Here is a 17,093-nt window from a genome sequence, read left to right as displayed (position 1 = left end):
TATGGTGCATATATTTAGCAACATGCCCCTCTCTACAGTTTATTTTTCTAGCTGACTAACGAGTTTATGGTCACGAATATGTTTTTCTGAGGTAAATGTGACGTTACGTGACATTGTTTACAAGCCGTTATATTGACGCCTTCGCGCGACTGAAACACTGATTGAGCGATTACATGAGACCGGATACGGATTGTAATGTTGTACTCTTTCTTTTAACTTGCCTTCGGATGTTTAGTCATGTTTATTTTGTGCTATAACTAGTATTAAATCGGAGGAGATGATCAGTTCACGTGTGCCTCGCGCTGCTGCGTCTGTTGAACTGATGAGCGATTACATGAGACAGGATACAGATTGTAAAGTTGTACTCTTTCTTTTAACTTGCCTTCGGATGTTTAGTCATGTTTATTTTGTGCTATAACTAGTATTAAATCGGAGGAGATGATCAGTTCACGTGTGCCTCGCGCTGCTGCGTCTGTTGAACTGAGGCGCTACAGCGATCTGTCACTCCACTTTAAACGGCGCCAAAACGGCATTTATTGTTTGGATACTGCAATACAATGGAGAGAATTTGAAATCTGAGACTTTCATATTAAAAGCACCAAAGCACAAGGCTTATTGCGATTTATTGGATGGGAAGTGCCCTTCAATGTTCCGTCCATTAACTGAAAACAGGCTAGACTAATCGATTCTTGGGATTTAAAGGCAGGGTATGTGATTTTTCAAAAACACTTTAGAAAACTGATTCGGGCCGAATAGCAAAACAAACTTGTAGCCAATCAGCAGCCGAGCGACAGAGAGATAGAGATGGTGGATAAAAAACAAAAGAGGAAAACGTCTGCGGAACGATAAGGCAAGAAGTAGGACCCGTGTAAATATCGGATCAGCTTTCCAGCGCTGGAGAGAACTTAAGGAGCGGAGGCCTGCGATCGGACGCCGAGGTTGCTTTGTTTCTTCTCAATGGGTGAGTAACACTGTGTCTACAACAGCTAAAGTCTGCCTACACTGGACGCGATCAAACGACCGTTGAAAACCATTTGAAATTTGTGTCAGCACGTCATAAATAGAACCTGGCAGCAGTTTTCTGTCGGGGATTTGTTGCGCCGCGCTGTGCCGCTCACGTCCGTAGACACGGTGTAACATTGGTTTTGCTTTGTTTCACAGAATTAATCGTTGCCTGGGTTGCGTACGTATATGTGGGGCGGAGCTATCAAAATAGGGGCAAGACCCTTTTGGGGTAGGGGCGTGTTTGTTTTGGTGATTTCAAATATCAACATTGGCTACCAGAAATCACTTACTCTGCCTTTAAGAATAGATATCGTTCCGTAAAAATGAGAATCGATTAAAATCGAGATATCGATATTTTTTTACCCAGACCTAGTTCCAAACAGGTTGAATAATCAAGGTCTCGTGATTGCAGTTTAAGTAGTGTTGTTTATAACTGGGTGTGTGTTCAGGGTGATGCACGTGTGATGGATGAGCAGATGAAGGAGCAGGAACTCTTAGAGCAGCAGAAACGGGTGAGAAAATACTTATTCCTGTTTTTAACCGTGCTGCTAGATTTCAAAGGATTTGTCATACTGCACAATCATTTACAGCTGTATAATTGTGAATTATTTTCTATGCACTACCTTTCAAACTTTTGGGGTCAGTGCAATTATTTAATAATAAATAAATTAGTACTTTTATTTAGCAGTTGTCTTATTTAGCATGTAGCAACCTGTATTGCTGTACTTACCTGTGCACATTCTTCTAGTACATACCTGTTCATCTGAATATTTATTGTGCCTTCATCTGAGTGTTTATTAAGTCTATTGTGTAATGTCCTGTACTTCCCAGGCTTCTTTCTTTACTATCTTATCTCTGTTTATTTTTTGTTATGTACTATAAAGTATTATAAACATTTATAATTTATAAAAATAATTGCACAGTCTATGAAGCGGACCTGATTTACATTTCACTGCTGGTTATATATTCTCAATATAACCGTGTACGTGACAAATAACAATCTTGGATCTATGGAGGACACTTTAAATTGATCAAAAGTAACAGTAAAGTCATTTATAATGTTACAAATTATTTCTGCGTCAAATAAATGCTGCTCTTTTGAACTTTCTATTCATCAAAGAATCGAGAATTATTTTTTTGGTTTTTACAATTTCCACAAAAATATGAAGCATCACAACTGTTTTCAACATCGATAATAATCAGAAATGTTTCTTGAGCAGCAAATCAGCATATTAGAATGATTTCTGTAGAATCATGTGACACTGAAGACTGGAGTAATGATGCTTGAAATTCAGCTTTGATCACAGAAATAAATTACATTTTAAAATATATTAAAATAGAAAACAGTTATTTTTAATTGTTACAATTTCACAATTGCTGTTTTTACTGTATAAATGCAGCTTTGTATGGGCATAAGAGACTTCTTTTAGAAATAATAATAAATAAATTTGAACTTTTGAACAGAGTTGTAAATGTTTTGCTGCATATTCTGTGATGTATATTGTGTATGCATGACATTTGTACAAAGAAACCTGTGACATTTCACTTATCAGATTCAGACATTTATTCTTTGATTTGGTATGAATGATTCTGAAACGGATGTTTGTCTCCGTCTCTCAGGCTGCTGTGCTTCTGGAACATGAGAGGCAGCAGGAACTTGCTAAAATCCAGCAGGGGTCGGCACCAGGCACCAGAGGACCTGAACTGGGACCACGACCCAACCTCCTGCCCCCCATCCCGCCTCTCAGAGGTCAGCCGCCCAACAGCCTTCATACTGGAGAAATATGTGAAAACACTCATTCACCGTGATGCTTTCGTTAGCAACAATTTATGCTCGGACCTCAAATCATGTCAACCTAACATCAGATCATGCTGACTGGATGTCTTTTGTTTTTATTTTACTAAGAAAGTATAGACACTACAGGCAAAACATAGTTTTTTTTCATGCACTGGTCACTTTTGATCAACTTTTCATTAAGTGTTGTTTCAGAATCGTAAAAAGAAAACATTCAAAGCACCTATAGATTTTAATTGTAATACAAAACCCCCTTCTATAAAAACCTTTAATATGTCAACAAAATGAAAATAATTTTGAACCTGGCTTTATCTGATGTTCAGATTTGTTTTCTGGAAATCGAATGCATGTTTAAGTAGATAATTCCTTAATTGCATGTTTAAACGTAACATTTCAGAAAACTTGTAACACAAAAAAAAAAAGTTTGCTTTTCTTAATGCGTTCAATGAACTGAGGGAGTATGGTTTATCTTTTAGTTTATTTTCTTTTTTTACCCGTTTCATCTAATCTGTCTTGCCTTTCGACAACCAGACTAGATTAAAATGACTACAGCCTGCACATCTGTTTTTAATCAGGTTGATTTTTACTGTAAACATGATTTCTGTTCTCCTGTAGTTGGGACTCTGAGTGGCCCCGCCCCTCCAGGTGTTTCTATGATGCCCCAATCTGTCAATCAGCGACAGAAAGTCCCGCCTCCTCCGGGGGAAGACGGCAGAGAGGTACGAGAAGCCTGAAAGCCTCGATGCATGATCGGTTGAACTCGATCTCTTCAGTGATCTTGACGTGTGTGTTTTTGTGTTCAGTCGTGGCAGGGTGAAGATGTCGGCATCGGGCCGAAGATTCCTCAGGCTCTGGAGAAGATCCTGCAGCTGAAGGAAATGAGGCAGGAGCAGCTCAGCACCGCCCCTACAGGTCGCTATCAGCATGCTCAAACACTGCCTTAATGTCCATAATGATCATAGTTATGAGATGAGAGCACTTGAGCACATCATGTCTAATTACCAGTTGGAGAAACACTTAATTTACTTTTGAGACTCGAGTTTGCAAGCTGAGAATTAATGAAATCATAGTAAAGGTTAATGCTGGTAATTATTAAGTTTAATTAATTTTAGGTTGTGCTTCGTTATGTGGTTTGTAATGTGTGTGTGTGTGTGTATAATGCATCTCTTGATATTTCTTTCTGTCTGTTTTAAAGTAATTCATTAAATTAACCCTTTGCACTGTTTATTCAGAATTTGTTCAACGAATTTGAGCTTTCTATATTGATCAAAAATACAGTAAAAACTATGAAATATTACAATTTAAAGAACTATTGTCTGTTGTAATATATGTTAAAATTTAATTTATTTCTGTGATCAAAGCTGAATTTTCAGCATCATTACTCCAGTCTTCAGTGTCACATGATCCTTCAGAAACCATTATAATATGCTCATTTGCTGCTCAGGAAACATTTCTGATTATTATCAATGTTGAAAACAGTCGTGCTGCTTCGTGTTTTTTGTAGAAACCATGATATATTTTATTTTTCATGATTCTTTAATGAATAGAAAGTTCAAAAGAACAGTACTTATTTGAAACCGAAAACTTTCGAAATGTTACAAATGTATTTACTGTCACTTCTGATCAATTTAATGCATCCTTGCCGAATAGAAGTATTAATTACTTTAAAAAAAAATAAAAATTTAAACCCAAATATTTAAACAATAGTATGCATTTCCCATCATTCTCACTCTTGCGCTTCATTTTGTTGTATTAATGCAAAAAATGCATTCTTTTGTAAGACCGTGCTTACATTTACACAATGTAGAAATAATTTCTGTGGCTGGTTTTATCCACAGAGGAGGATGATGATGAACAGACCGGCGAGATGGACTTGAACAGTTCCTCTGCCCGCGGATTCTCCGATGAGGACGATGAAAGCGGTCTTTCTAAAAAAGACGTAGGTTTCCTTGCGTCATCAGCCTTTGCGAGGCTCTCTAAATTGCTGTTCTGCAAACTTTTACTGAATTTCTCCTAGGGCTGGCGATATAGCTAAAAAATTTATCAACGATATAATTCATATCGTTCGGTATTGATAATTATTGACATTTTTTATAACCTTTTTTAAAACAAAGAGCAGTAGAAAAAATGTTTTTACATTTAACCACTGTATTTTTAAATTAACCCAATTTATTGAGACAATGAATATCTCATTTCTAATGTTTTATATGCAGATTTCCCGAGGCCACAGGAGGGCGCAATGAGCAAAATAATGCAGCACATTTAAATTGTCAACGCAAGGAAGTAACTCTATAAAAATGTGCATTACGTCTAAATTAACTCATACAAATCAAATATAATTTCGTAAATTGCATAAACAATTATGAACAAAACAAAACATATGGAATGCATCATGTATTTATGCATTGCTTAATCCAAAGAGCCGAAGCGCCATTCACACAGATTGCATTTAAAAACATAAGAGACGCAGAGAAAAGGAATAAACCTCCACAGATTCGTGACGTGTTTTCTAAACGTTTATACTGTTTTAACTTTGCATGGCTTTCTATACATCTCTTGTGAGACGCGAGTGCAGCAGTCGTATTTGTCCGCCTAAAAAATGCGCTGAATATGCATTCTGTGTGAATGGCTTGGTTTCGGTTTTAACTTAATCAAGATCTTCTCCGCATTGAGCTTCTATATTTCTCTAATATTATGAATGAATAACTCCGCAGCGGCGCGTCTCGTGGGCTAGACTAACAAAACATTAAAATGCAACAACGTCACTTACACTCATTTCAGCAGGGTTGGGTACCGTTCACATTTAAACCGGTACGGTACCGGTATCGGTACCTGAATTTCGGTAACGGTACCTTTTTTCGGTACTTTACTCTGTGTAATTACAAAAACATTTCAGTGAAAAAATAAGTCCAAAAGTTTCAATTTCAACATTTTGAACAATAGGGCCCTTCAAACTTTCTTTCTTTCTTTCCTTTTTTTTTTTTCAGAAATTCTTGTTTTAATTTTTCAGAAAATCAAATGTTCTCTTTCTGTAGCGTATGCGCCCAGATGCGTTCTCAGGTACCGAAATTTGGCACCGGTTGATTTAACGTGAATCGGTACTCTGTAGTACCGACGCAATTCGGTCGGTACCCTTAAAAGTACCGAGTTCGGTACCCAACCCTACTCATAGCACGTACCTATATCGTGCACTATATCTAAAATTTTTTATATCGTTATCGAAGGAGGTGTACGGTCGATAAATATCAATACCGTTTTATCGCCCAGGCCTTAATTTTCTCGTTTATTTATAGAAAAACCGCAAGCGCAGGAACAGGAAGAAGAAGAACAAGAAGAAGAGGCAGCAGGAAAAGGAGCAGCAGGAGGAGGAGAAAAAGAAAGAGGAGAGCCGTGACAAGGAGCCCGAGGTGGAGATCGAGTATGTGACGGAGGAGCCTGCGATCTACGACCCAAGCTACATCATCTTCAAGAGGATCTTTGAGACGTTCAAGGTCAGAAGCTTTAGACTTCATAACAGGATCAGAAATATGATGGAAAATGCGGCGTTTCTTTATATGTTGAGATGAAAGTAGTGTAACGTTAAGAGTCCAGAACGATCATTTGTTGAAACTAAACTGCAAAACTTTGTGTTTGATATGAGAAAATGAAAAGAATGGAGCTTGTTTGGTGTTGCATCTCGATCTTTTGATCTGCTGCATAGTTCAAACTCCTCCATCACGGTTTGACATCCATCCTGCTTCGTTCACCTAGACTGGTGTTTTAAAGACTGAAAATAACTCCCATATTTTGATGGATGTGCCATTCAATGGTTTTCTATCACAGCTGTCAGATGATTTGAAAAAGGAGAAGGAAAAGGAGCCAGAGAAGCCCGAAAAGCCAGAAATCCTTTCATTTAAGAAGAAGGGGTTTGAACTGGAGAAGCAAGACAGCGATGACAGTGACGAGGTGAGTTGAAGGCCTTGTGAGAGTCTTCCAGCCCTGATGATGTTCCTGTCTAACCCCTCCGCTTCCTGTTTGACAGGAAAACAAGAAGGACATGCCCAAGCTGTCCAAAAAGAAACTGAGGAGGATGAACAGGCTGACGGTGGCAGAACTCAAACAGGTAACAAATGGAACATTTCTGTTTATTTTCTCTTAATTTGAACCAAATTACTCCTGAAAGCACCTCAGAGTTCAGTGCGTTTAGATTCAAATGTATAGTAAATGTAAGGGGGAAAGGTGTTTTTAAATATCTACTTAAATGAATTGTTCACCCAAAAATGAAGGTCATCCAAGTAGGGCTGCACGATTATGACAAAAATCATAATTGTCGATTATTCCCTTGTAATTGTGATTTTATTAATTACGATTATCAAAATTTACATTGAATGATGTTTATACCATTGTTTGATGCAACTGCATGCCGTATTTTTATATGAAAATAAACAAGCTAAAAACCTTTAGTGCTTTTCTATAGTATTAAGCCTCAAATGTCAAATATACATCGGATTGGTTTCTTCTTTAAATTATAAAAAAAGAAAAAATATGAATGGTGTTATAATGTTATACTAAAAACTAAAAGAATGGAAAAACCCTTAAGATAACATGTAGGAAGAAAAAAACATATCTTAAGCGTGCAGAATAACATAAGTGGACTTTGAACGATTAATTGCCGCTTTGAACGATTACATAATTGTGGCATCCGTAATTGTAATCGCGATTAGAAATTAGATTAATTGTGCAGCCCTACTCACAAGATATAGATGAGTTTGTTAGTTTAGCTTATCATTCACATAATATATTCTAGTCATTCCAGTGGAAATGTTTGGTATTTTCTGAGCTAATGGCAGGTACAGTTGAATGATCACGCTTCATAATGTTTGTCCTCCTCTGTCCCTCAGCTCGTGGCGCGTCCAGATGTGGTGGAGATGCACGACGTGACGGCGCAGGAGCCCAAGCTGCTGGTGCACCTGAAGGCCTCCAGGAACACGGTGCCTGTGCCACGTCACTGGTGCTTCAAGAGGAAGTACCTGCAGGGCAAGAGAGGCATAGAGAAACCTCCGTTTGAGCTGCCCGAGTTCATCAAGAGAACCGGCATCCAGGAGATGAGAGAAGCCCTGCAGGAGAAGGTCATGTCACGCTAATGTATCTCAGTTCCCACAAACACATGAAGCAGCACAACTGTCTTCAGCACTGATAATAATCAGAAATGTTTCTTGAGCAGCAAATCAGCATATTAGAATGATTTCTGAAGGATCATGTGACACTGAAGAATATACATGTATGTGTGTAATGTTACGTAATTTGTAGAACTTAAAAATGTAAGCAATTTTTTTTTTTTACAAGTTAATATATTTAAAATTATGTAGGTATATGTGTGTATGAGTGTGTTTACAATTTGCTTAGTTTTAGATTCTAAAACTGTGATATAAAGTATATATTTTTTATTTTATATGTATGCATTTTTACTTTTTAAGCAATTTTAAAAATGTAAATATGTATTCAAATTTATTTTTTATATTAATATTTAACATTATTTTATTTATTTGTGCATTTCTTTGGCTAGAAAGTACGGTTTGAGTGCAATCTCTATAAAATAATCATTAGTCAAGGAAGTCTGAAAGTTCATTAGTCAAAGTAGTTTGCCTGCAGCATGCGGTTGTAATTTTTCACAATTAATACTTCCAACAGTGATATGCAAAAGAGACTTTTGTCAGTAATTTGGTATAAAGTAACGTGCATTACTTGTAACACTGATCTAATGAAAAACAAAAGCACATCGGTCTCTAATACAGGATCTGACGTACACAAGATATTCATTAAAAGCTGTTCTACTAAAGCTGATTATTAGTGTAGAGGTCATATAAAGCTGTGAGATCTTCATACTTATCTCTGTGTGTTGTGTATGTGTGTCTTTCAGGGCTGTTCCTTTGGCTATCATGCGGGCGGTTGGGGTAAACCTCCTGTGGACGAGACGGGCAGACCGCTGTATGGAGACGTGTTCGGAACCAACGCCATAGACTTCCAGGTGAGCAAACTACAGAATCATGTCCTGAACATACAGACTCCTTTACATGGCATTGCTAGACACTAGATACCACAACCTGTGATAATCAGAAATGTTTCTTGAGCAGCAAATCAGCATATTAGAATGATTTCTGAAGGATCATGTGACACTGAAGACTGGAGTAATGATGCTGAAAATTCAGCTTTGATCACAGGAATAAATTTCATTTTACAATAGATTCCCATAGAAACAGTTCTTTTAAATTGTAAAAATATTTCACTGTTTGTAATGTATTTTAAATTAAATAAATGCAGACTTGAGCATGAAAATTATTTCAAAATCATAAAAAAAAAAAAAATCTTACCAACCCTAAACTTTTGAACAGTAGTATAGAAAACTTAATATGCATAGGCTATTTAGTGCTTAATATAATATATGCATATCTGATGCTTATTCATATTACACTTGGCTCATTCTGTTCCTGAACCGAAGTTCATTAAAAGCAGATTGTTGCAGTTTGAATTAAGATTAGACCATTTGAAAGCAACAACAGTGTGCAGAACCATTATATTATTGTCTGTTATATAAAAAAAATGGGACAGCAGACTTTAATGAAATCTGTCAAACTTGCGGGGAGCAGCTCGGTGTTTCGTTTCTGTCTGTAAATGTGCCGCATGAGCTCCTGAGGCCTTCAGCAGTTTTCATACGAGATCGCACTTGAGTGACGTTTATAATATAGTGAATCCGCTTCATTTAAACAGATGTATTTCCCGCTGCTGTCAGCTTCACTGACGTCTCCGTATCCCTGCAGGAAGACGCCAAAACCATGAAGACCAAAATGAGAGAGAAAGTTCGGCCCAAGATGGGGAAGATCGACATCGACTACCAGAAGCTGCATGACGCCTTCTTCAAATGGCAGATCAAACCGAAGCTCACGATACACGGGGACCTGTATTATGAGGTGCGCCTGCTTTACCTGATCATCCTGTCAGTTATGATGACACTTCCTGCAGCATAAATAACTCGTCTGGTTGTTGTGTCAGGGAAAAGAGTTCGAGACGCGGCTGAAGGAGAAGAAACCAGGGGATCTGTCCGCTGAGCTGCGAATCGCGCTCGGGATGCCCACAGGACCCGTGAGTGCTTCCTCCTGCTCTGCTTTACACAACAACGCATTTCCTTTTTGCACGAAGCAACTGTTGTTTTGTTCTGTGATATTGCAGGAGAGCTTTTCATGCACTAGGCACTTATGTAATTCTTTCTTTGTAATTTTAGCTGTGCTTTTAAAATGCATTTGTCTCTGCAGAACTCTCACAAAGTTCCCCCGCCATGGCTGATCGCCATGCAGAGATACGGACCTCCACCCTCGTATCCAAACCTGAAGATCCCCGGCCTCAACGCCCCCATCCCTGAGGTCAGACACTGAGGAAGAAGTTTTCGAAATGCTACTTTTAAAAGTAAAGCAGCTACCAGCACTTTGAGAGTCGAAAAAGCATATACCACTAGATACCACAACCTGTGAGATAGGGCTGTCAAAATGGCTGAAAAACTAAATTCGAATTTTGTACTTGAATATGATCAAAATTCTAATTATATTCGAATTTAAAAGGCATAATTTCAGTTAGGGTGAAGAAAAACATTTGGCTTCTCTCCTGAGGCCACAAGAGGGCGCATCTAGCAAAATATTACTAATGCACGTTTATTCAAAGCATAAGATAACATGACTATCTGTGAAAAAAGTGCATAATGTTTAAAATAATGTTTATAAACCAATTATAGTTAAGTTGCTTAAACAACTATAAACAAAACCGCATCATGTTTGTATGCAGAGTTTAATACAAAGGGCGGAAAGCCAATCACACAGAGTACATTTTTAATTTAAAACATGAGATGCAGTGGGATGGGGGGAAAACCCGCCATAAAGTCTCGATACATGTTTTTTTTTTTTACATTTTTAAATTTGCATTAATTTTACATAGTTTTCTAAACATGCGGCTCTTTTGTGCGAGACGCGAGTGCAACGCTGATAGATATCCCTCTAGAAAGTGTGATAAATGTGTTCTGTGTGAACAGCTTGGTTTGAGTTTTGATGTAAACAAGATCTTCTCCACATTGATGTTCTCTCCACAGGACCCGTGAGTGCTTCCTCCTGCTCTGCTTTACACAACAACGCATTTCCTTTTTGCACGAAGCAACTGTTGTTTTGTTCTGTGATATTGCAGGAGAGCTTTTCATGCACTAGGCACTTATGTAATTCTTTCTTTGTAATTTTAGCTGTGCTTTTAAAATGCATTTGTCTCTGCAGAACTCTCACAAAGTTCCCCCGCCATGGCTGATCGCCATGCAGAGATACGGACCTCCACCCTCGTATCCAAACCTGAAGATCCCCGGCCTCAACGCCCCCATCCCTGAGGTCAGACACTGAGGAAGAAGTTTTCGAAATGCTACTTTTAAAAGTAACACTTTGCGTGATTGCCCTTATCATTGGAAAATTTAATTTAAATTTATGTACCTTTTTAGATTGCGTGTGTACGATGAATCATGTTTTTATGATCACAATTTCTGCTTCTTTCAGTTTGCTAAGCATAATCGTCTGCAATATTTGCCCACTGGCTTTTTTTTTTTTAATCCTGAGAACATTTCATTTTAATTTAGCATTTGCGTTATGTTGCATTGTGTAACAAGCCTTCACAAACTTCATGGTTGCAGTTGCCAGATTTCCATTTTGAGTTTAAATTGCTATTTTTTTCTTAACGCACACCTAAAATTTGAATGCAACGTTTTTGCATTCGAACGTGGATTTTTATTTTAAATTCGACGAATATTCGAAATTCGATTTTTTTTTTTTTTTTTTTTTTTGACCGCCCTATTGTGAGATGCAAAAGCGCCTTATTGCTTTCACAAATAAAAAACACATATTAAGGACACACTTTTCATTTCTGCCGTGTTTGATTCTGTTGTTTGGTTTGCCTGATAATGTTGACAGGCCAAAGCAGAGGAGGAGGAAGTAGATCGAACCCCGTGGGGCGAGCTGGAGGCGTCTGATGAAGAGTCATCTGAGGAAGAGGAGGAGGAGGAGAGCGACGAGGAGAAACCAGATGAAACGGGCTTCTTCACACCAGCAGACAGGTGCTGCTCGTCTCTGATTGGCTTGCGTGTGTTTGAGACTTGAAGGCTCACAGATGTCTGCTCTTTCTCGTTGTTTTGACAGCGGGATGATCACTCCGGGCGGCTTCTCATCCGTTCCTGCTGGCATGGAGACTCCAGAGCTCATCGAGCTCAGGAAGAAGAAGATCGAGGAGGCCATGGACGGGTGAGTGTCTGTGCGCAAATTTAAGGGCTCTTCCACTGTAAATCCTGAAATAATAATACAAAAGTCTTTTTTTTTCCAACAGTTTATTGAACCTTTAGACAAAATGTGAAAAAAAAAAAAAATTTGTTTACATATTTGGTGCATCAGGCTTATATGTGACCCTGGAGCACAAAACCAGTCATAAGGGTCAATTATAGTCATCTGAAAGCTGAATAAATACGTTTCCATTGATGTATGGTTTGTTAGGATAGGACAATATTTGGCCGAGATGCAACTATTTGAAAATCTGGAATCTGAGGGTGCAAAAAAAATCTAAATATTGAGAAAATCATCTTTAAAGTTGCCCAAATGAAGTTTCTTAGCAATGCATATTACTAATCAAAATTTATGTTTTGATATATTTACACTAGGAAATTTACAAAATATCTTCATGGAACATGATCTTTACTTAATATCCTAATGATTTTTGGCATGAAAGAAAAATCAATAATTCTGACCCTTACAATGTATTTTTGGCTATTGCTACAAATATATCCGTGCTACTTAAGACTGGTTTTGTGATCCAGGGTCACATATAGTCTGATATAGTGAGAATATGGAGGGAAAAACACCTCTGTTTTATTCAGAGACCCAAACTGAGCAAAAATATGCAATTTGGTGCAGGTGCTGATATTTATATGCCCAAAAAATATGAAATTCTAATGCTTATGTAAATCAGTGTGATCTTTATAACAGTATAGCAGATACTTACATATAATGCATATAAATATCAGTTGTCACTTTGTATCTCCCAATAATATGTCTCAGTAAGATGAGATTTGCATGCCTTGTTTTATGATCAGAACATATAATGCAGTGCAATACAGTGATGATTGACAGATGAACAAATAAACAGTTTTCATATTTGATGCTCACATTTGAACACGATTTTTCTGTAAAATGATGTCTGGATAATCAAGTAAACCTAAGTAAATGTTCATCTTGAAATATTACTAGCAAAATAGACATTCTAACGTAGGGATGTAACGGTATGAAAATTTCATATCACGATTATAGTGACCAAAGTTATCACGATTATCAATATTATCACGGTTTTGTTAAATTTAGATGGAAATGTTCAAAAAGAACTGATACACACATTGGACAGGATTTACCGCGAGTTTTCAAAAGCGCGATAATCAAATACGGTTTTGATGATAATTAAATTTTAAACGATAATACTAACCGTCAGGGCATTTTATCGTGATTTATCGTGAAACCGGTAATCGTTCCATCCCTATTCTAACGTTTACTTTATAAAAATCAGTAAAGATTTGACGGCATAAAGACATGTAAAGCACGAGTTGAAGGTGGCCGTTTTTATAATTATATTAAAAGGCTTGCTTTACTTGCTAAAAAGTCTAAGCCATCTATCAGACGACAGAAGGCATGGAGTAGATTGTGTGCAAAGTTTTGAACATGTTGCTCATTTAGAGACCTTAAAAATTAATGTATCAGATATGATACAGTAGGCTTTACAGGGTTAATTAGTCTGAAAGTGTATTGTGTGCATTGTTAATGCTTTTTGTGAGACTGACAAGCCCTCTACAGCACCGTTGGCTTGATTATTCCTCTAGTGTCGCAGAAACCTCATTTTTAAACTTGCTGTGATGCAAAAACTAATGGCATTTGTGCCTGATGTCTGTCGCAGTGGGTAAAGATGTGGGCTGTTCACCAGACGGTTGTAGTTTAAGCTCTTCAAGTGCTGATTGGTGAACTACCAGCATCGTCAGGCTCAAGCACTTCAGATAAAAGCGTCTGATGAATCGTTGCGCATGTAACTCGTGTTTGTGTGTGTTTTCAGAAACGAGACGCCTCAGCTGTTCACGGTGCTGCCGGAGAGGAAGGCGGGGGCGGTCGGGGCCGCTATGATGGCGTCCACACACATCTACGACATGTCTACGGTACGACTGCGTGCAAGAGATGGATGCATGTCACAGTTCATTGTCTCAGAGCAGTTTTGTTTTGCTATTCTTGGTACATCCCTAAAGAAACGCACAGGATCTGAATGCACACTTTCACTTTAACATCTATATACATTTAAATCTGAAATCTTGGTGATTTTAAAACGATGCACATTTTAATGCATTAGGCATCAATTTGAACTGATCTTCATTTTAATGAACCAATATCAATTCCTAAATCCCATTTGATCCAATTTAAACACCGGTCATCCAGAAATCACAATAAGCTTTATTACTTTTGATATGAACTTTGAGCTTTCAAATTCTATCAATTATACCACAAAATACAGATGATAAATGTGGTGACGCTTTTTATGTGGTGTGACCGATCGCTATATACGCCTCAGTTCAATTGGCACATGAACAAACTAACTCTGCAGCTTTACTACTAGTTACAGCATGACATAAACATGAATGAACATTAGAAGGGGTTTAAAGAAACAGACAACTTACTGAAAAATATCATGTGTCATGCAATCACTCAATCAGTATTTCAACCACGGAAAGATGTCAGTGAAACAGCTTCTAAACAATGTCACGTCACATGAAATTTACCTCAGGAAAGCCGTTCAGTGTCAATAAGCTTGTTTGTTAACTAGAAAATAAAAAAAACTCTAGGGGAACATTTTTATAAATAGATGCACTATATTACAAAATCATTATATTTTTACTCGACATGTTAGCGAGTCTTCATTATTTCATGTATATGAATAAATCTGTCGTGAAAGCAAATTATGGCAGCCACCGCTTAAATGTTTATTTTATTTAAATGAGGAATTTAAGTAGAAACGTAATTATATAATTAAAAGGCTGATGATAAACTGCTTTGTACAAAAATGTTTTTATGCAACTCCAGTTTTTATCCGAGTGGTGATTTATTACAGCGAAAAATAAATGACAATTGAATTTGGAGTTAATTTTAACCCTTAATATTGTAGTAATGTTGTTCCACCTGACATGCTTTGTGTCGTTTACAGCATTAGTCGAGAGAAAAATTGACGTGTACAATTGATGTACGTTTAAACGAATCAATATCAAATCAGAATTTAATCGAATCATAAAATCTGTCAATATCCAGCCCTATTATGCATCATCTGCCCATTCATATTTTCAAAACCAAAACCAGATTTCTGATTAAACTTGAGATGAATCGGTGCAGAAATGCAAACTGGTTTGTGTGTTTTATAAGGATTCACCTCGCAGCCAGACTCGTATCCCAGAGTCCTCTCTGTGTGGTTGATTTGAATATCTAGATGGCAGATAACCTTTGCAGGCCTCTGATAGCAGAGCGCTGACTTCACATCTCCATCAGATCTCTCACAGCCATCACATGCAAATCACTCCGTCCGTATGAGACGCATCTGCATTTGAAATGACAGCGAGGAGATAAACGAGTGTGACGGCGGTGGAAATGTCAGCTATATAGCGTTTATATCACTGCAGATGTGTGTCTGTCATGTTAACATGCTGCCTCCCCTCTGATTGTGTGCTTCTCTCTCGTGCTGTTCGTGCAGACGGTGACGAGCCGTAAGGTGGGCGGAGTCTCGGGGCTGGGCGGAGACTCTCAGGCTGTGGAGGTGGCTCTGGCGCCGGAGGAGCTGGAGCTCGACCCCATGGCCATGACGCAGAAGTACGAGGAGCACGTCAGAGAGCAGCAGGTGGAGAAAGAGGACTTCAGCGACATGGTGGCCGAACACGCCGCCAACCAGAAGGTGACACACAATTTATAAATTTAATTTATTTATAATTTATAAATTTTATTTTTATAATTTTATTTAAAAAAAATAATGTTTTAAAGATATTAATGCATTTGTGTTTACATGCATAAACAGACATTTTTATCATTTTTATTTAATTTTTTTTGTAATCACACTGAGGCTAAATGTGCTTAATTGCCATGAAAATCAGTGCTACATTCATTAGGCTTTACTTTCTTTATGCCAGATTTTCAAATCTTTCCAAATTTTGATTTTAGGTAAATATGACCTCTGCATGTTTTTGAAATGCTTTGCAGAGGATGCTATAATAAAAAAAATTATTAAAAAAAAACATAATGAAAAAAAAAAAAAAAAATTGTAAGAATTCTAAAATCACTATATTAATTTCTGCACTAAATGGAGTGCAATAAAGAAACGTTTTTTTTGAGTAGAGCCACTTAAATGTCTTTGATAATATAAGGTGTTTTGTGTACCGTCTTTGTTTGTGGTCTTAGTAAATGGTTAGTGTGTTTTAACCTGTTTCCTAAAATATGTTTCTTCTCTCTCGTCCTCACAGCAAAAGAAGCGCAAGGCGCAGCCGCAAGACACGCGCTCTGGAGCGAAGAAATACAAAGAGTTCAAGTTCTAGGCCTGAGCTGCGGGAGACCAGCCCCTCTCATCCTTCATTTCTTATTCCTTTTAACTGCTGATGTCGTGTAGAAGCGCCCTTGTGTTTGTACGTCACATGACAGTGAGCGACGTTTTTCATTTATGCTCCATGTTTTTGTAAATAAAATGCTAGTCCGTGACAAACAGATGTTACAGTGTTTTATTTCTTTAACATTTCACCCACTTATTTTTTCCGTTTAGCTGATTCATGAGCTTGTTTATGAAAAGCTTGTTTTTGGATTGATGCTACTGATTTATAGGTGAATAGGAGTGTTTTCTCTAAATGAGTTTGTAATGCATTGGAGCTTTATACTGCAGTCTGCAGTGAGCCGCTCAGGCCAGCAGGGTGAGTGTCAGGAAGTCTGACCGTCACCTGATGTCTGGGATTTGCTTTGACCTACATAACACTTTCACTTCCACTTGACCTCAGTCGAGAGCAATCAAACACGGCTTCTCAGACAATAACACACTCATTTCCCTTCAAACACGTCGCATCGGTGGGCAAGATCCACTTTGCCACATTCCAGACGTCTTCATTTCAAGGGCTCGACTGTCATCTCAGGTCTTCATGTGTTTTGTGATCTCTGATGAGTAAGACATGAGGGATTCCTGAAGTTATGCTGGTTCT

The 17,093-nt window shown here is 37.8% G+C and overlaps 1 protein-coding gene across 1 annotated transcript in view; it reads left to right on the top strand.

Annotated features, from left to right (window-relative positions):
* sf3b2 (splicing factor 3b, subunit 2) overlaps positions 1-16,609 on the top strand; it is a 19,238-nt gene extending 2,629 nt beyond the window's left edge. Inside the window, exons 5-22 of the mRNA XM_016562725.1 lie at positions 1,455-1,517; positions 2,626-2,755; positions 3,416-3,519; positions 3,604-3,712; positions 4,639-4,739; positions 6,094-6,291; positions 6,623-6,745; positions 6,822-6,902; positions 7,681-7,908; positions 9,598-9,747; positions 9,830-9,919; positions 10,090-10,203; positions 11,089-11,196; positions 11,770-11,912; positions 11,995-12,096; positions 13,940-14,039; positions 15,614-15,811; positions 16,374-16,609. Coding sequence (XP_016418211.1) covers positions 1,455-1,517; positions 2,626-2,755; positions 3,416-3,519; positions 3,604-3,712; positions 4,639-4,739; positions 6,094-6,291; positions 6,623-6,745; positions 6,822-6,902; positions 7,681-7,908; positions 9,598-9,747; positions 9,830-9,919; positions 10,090-10,203; positions 11,089-11,196; positions 11,770-11,912; positions 11,995-12,096; positions 13,940-14,039; positions 15,614-15,811; positions 16,374-16,445 — 2,214 coding nt within the window. The 3' untranslated portion in view covers positions 16,446-16,609. The remainder of the gene's footprint in view (positions 1-1,454; positions 1,518-2,625; positions 2,756-3,415; positions 3,520-3,603; positions 3,713-4,638; positions 4,740-6,093; positions 6,292-6,622; positions 6,746-6,821; positions 6,903-7,680; positions 7,909-9,597; positions 9,748-9,829; positions 9,920-10,089; positions 10,204-11,088; positions 11,197-11,769; positions 11,913-11,994; positions 12,097-13,939; positions 14,040-15,613; positions 15,812-16,373) is intronic.
* Positions 16,610-17,093: the final 484 nt, after the last annotated feature.

This window comes from Sinocyclocheilus rhinocerous, unplaced genomic scaffold, assembly GCF_001515625.1.
Source record: "Sinocyclocheilus rhinocerous isolate Xijiao unplaced genomic scaffold, SAMN03320098_v1.1 scaffold1183, whole genome shotgun sequence".
Taxonomy (NCBI): domain Eukaryota; kingdom Metazoa; phylum Chordata; class Actinopteri; order Cypriniformes; family Cyprinidae; genus Sinocyclocheilus; species Sinocyclocheilus rhinocerous.
Note: the sequence above shows the minus strand (reverse complement) of the source record. Positions and strands in the feature narration are given on the sequence as shown.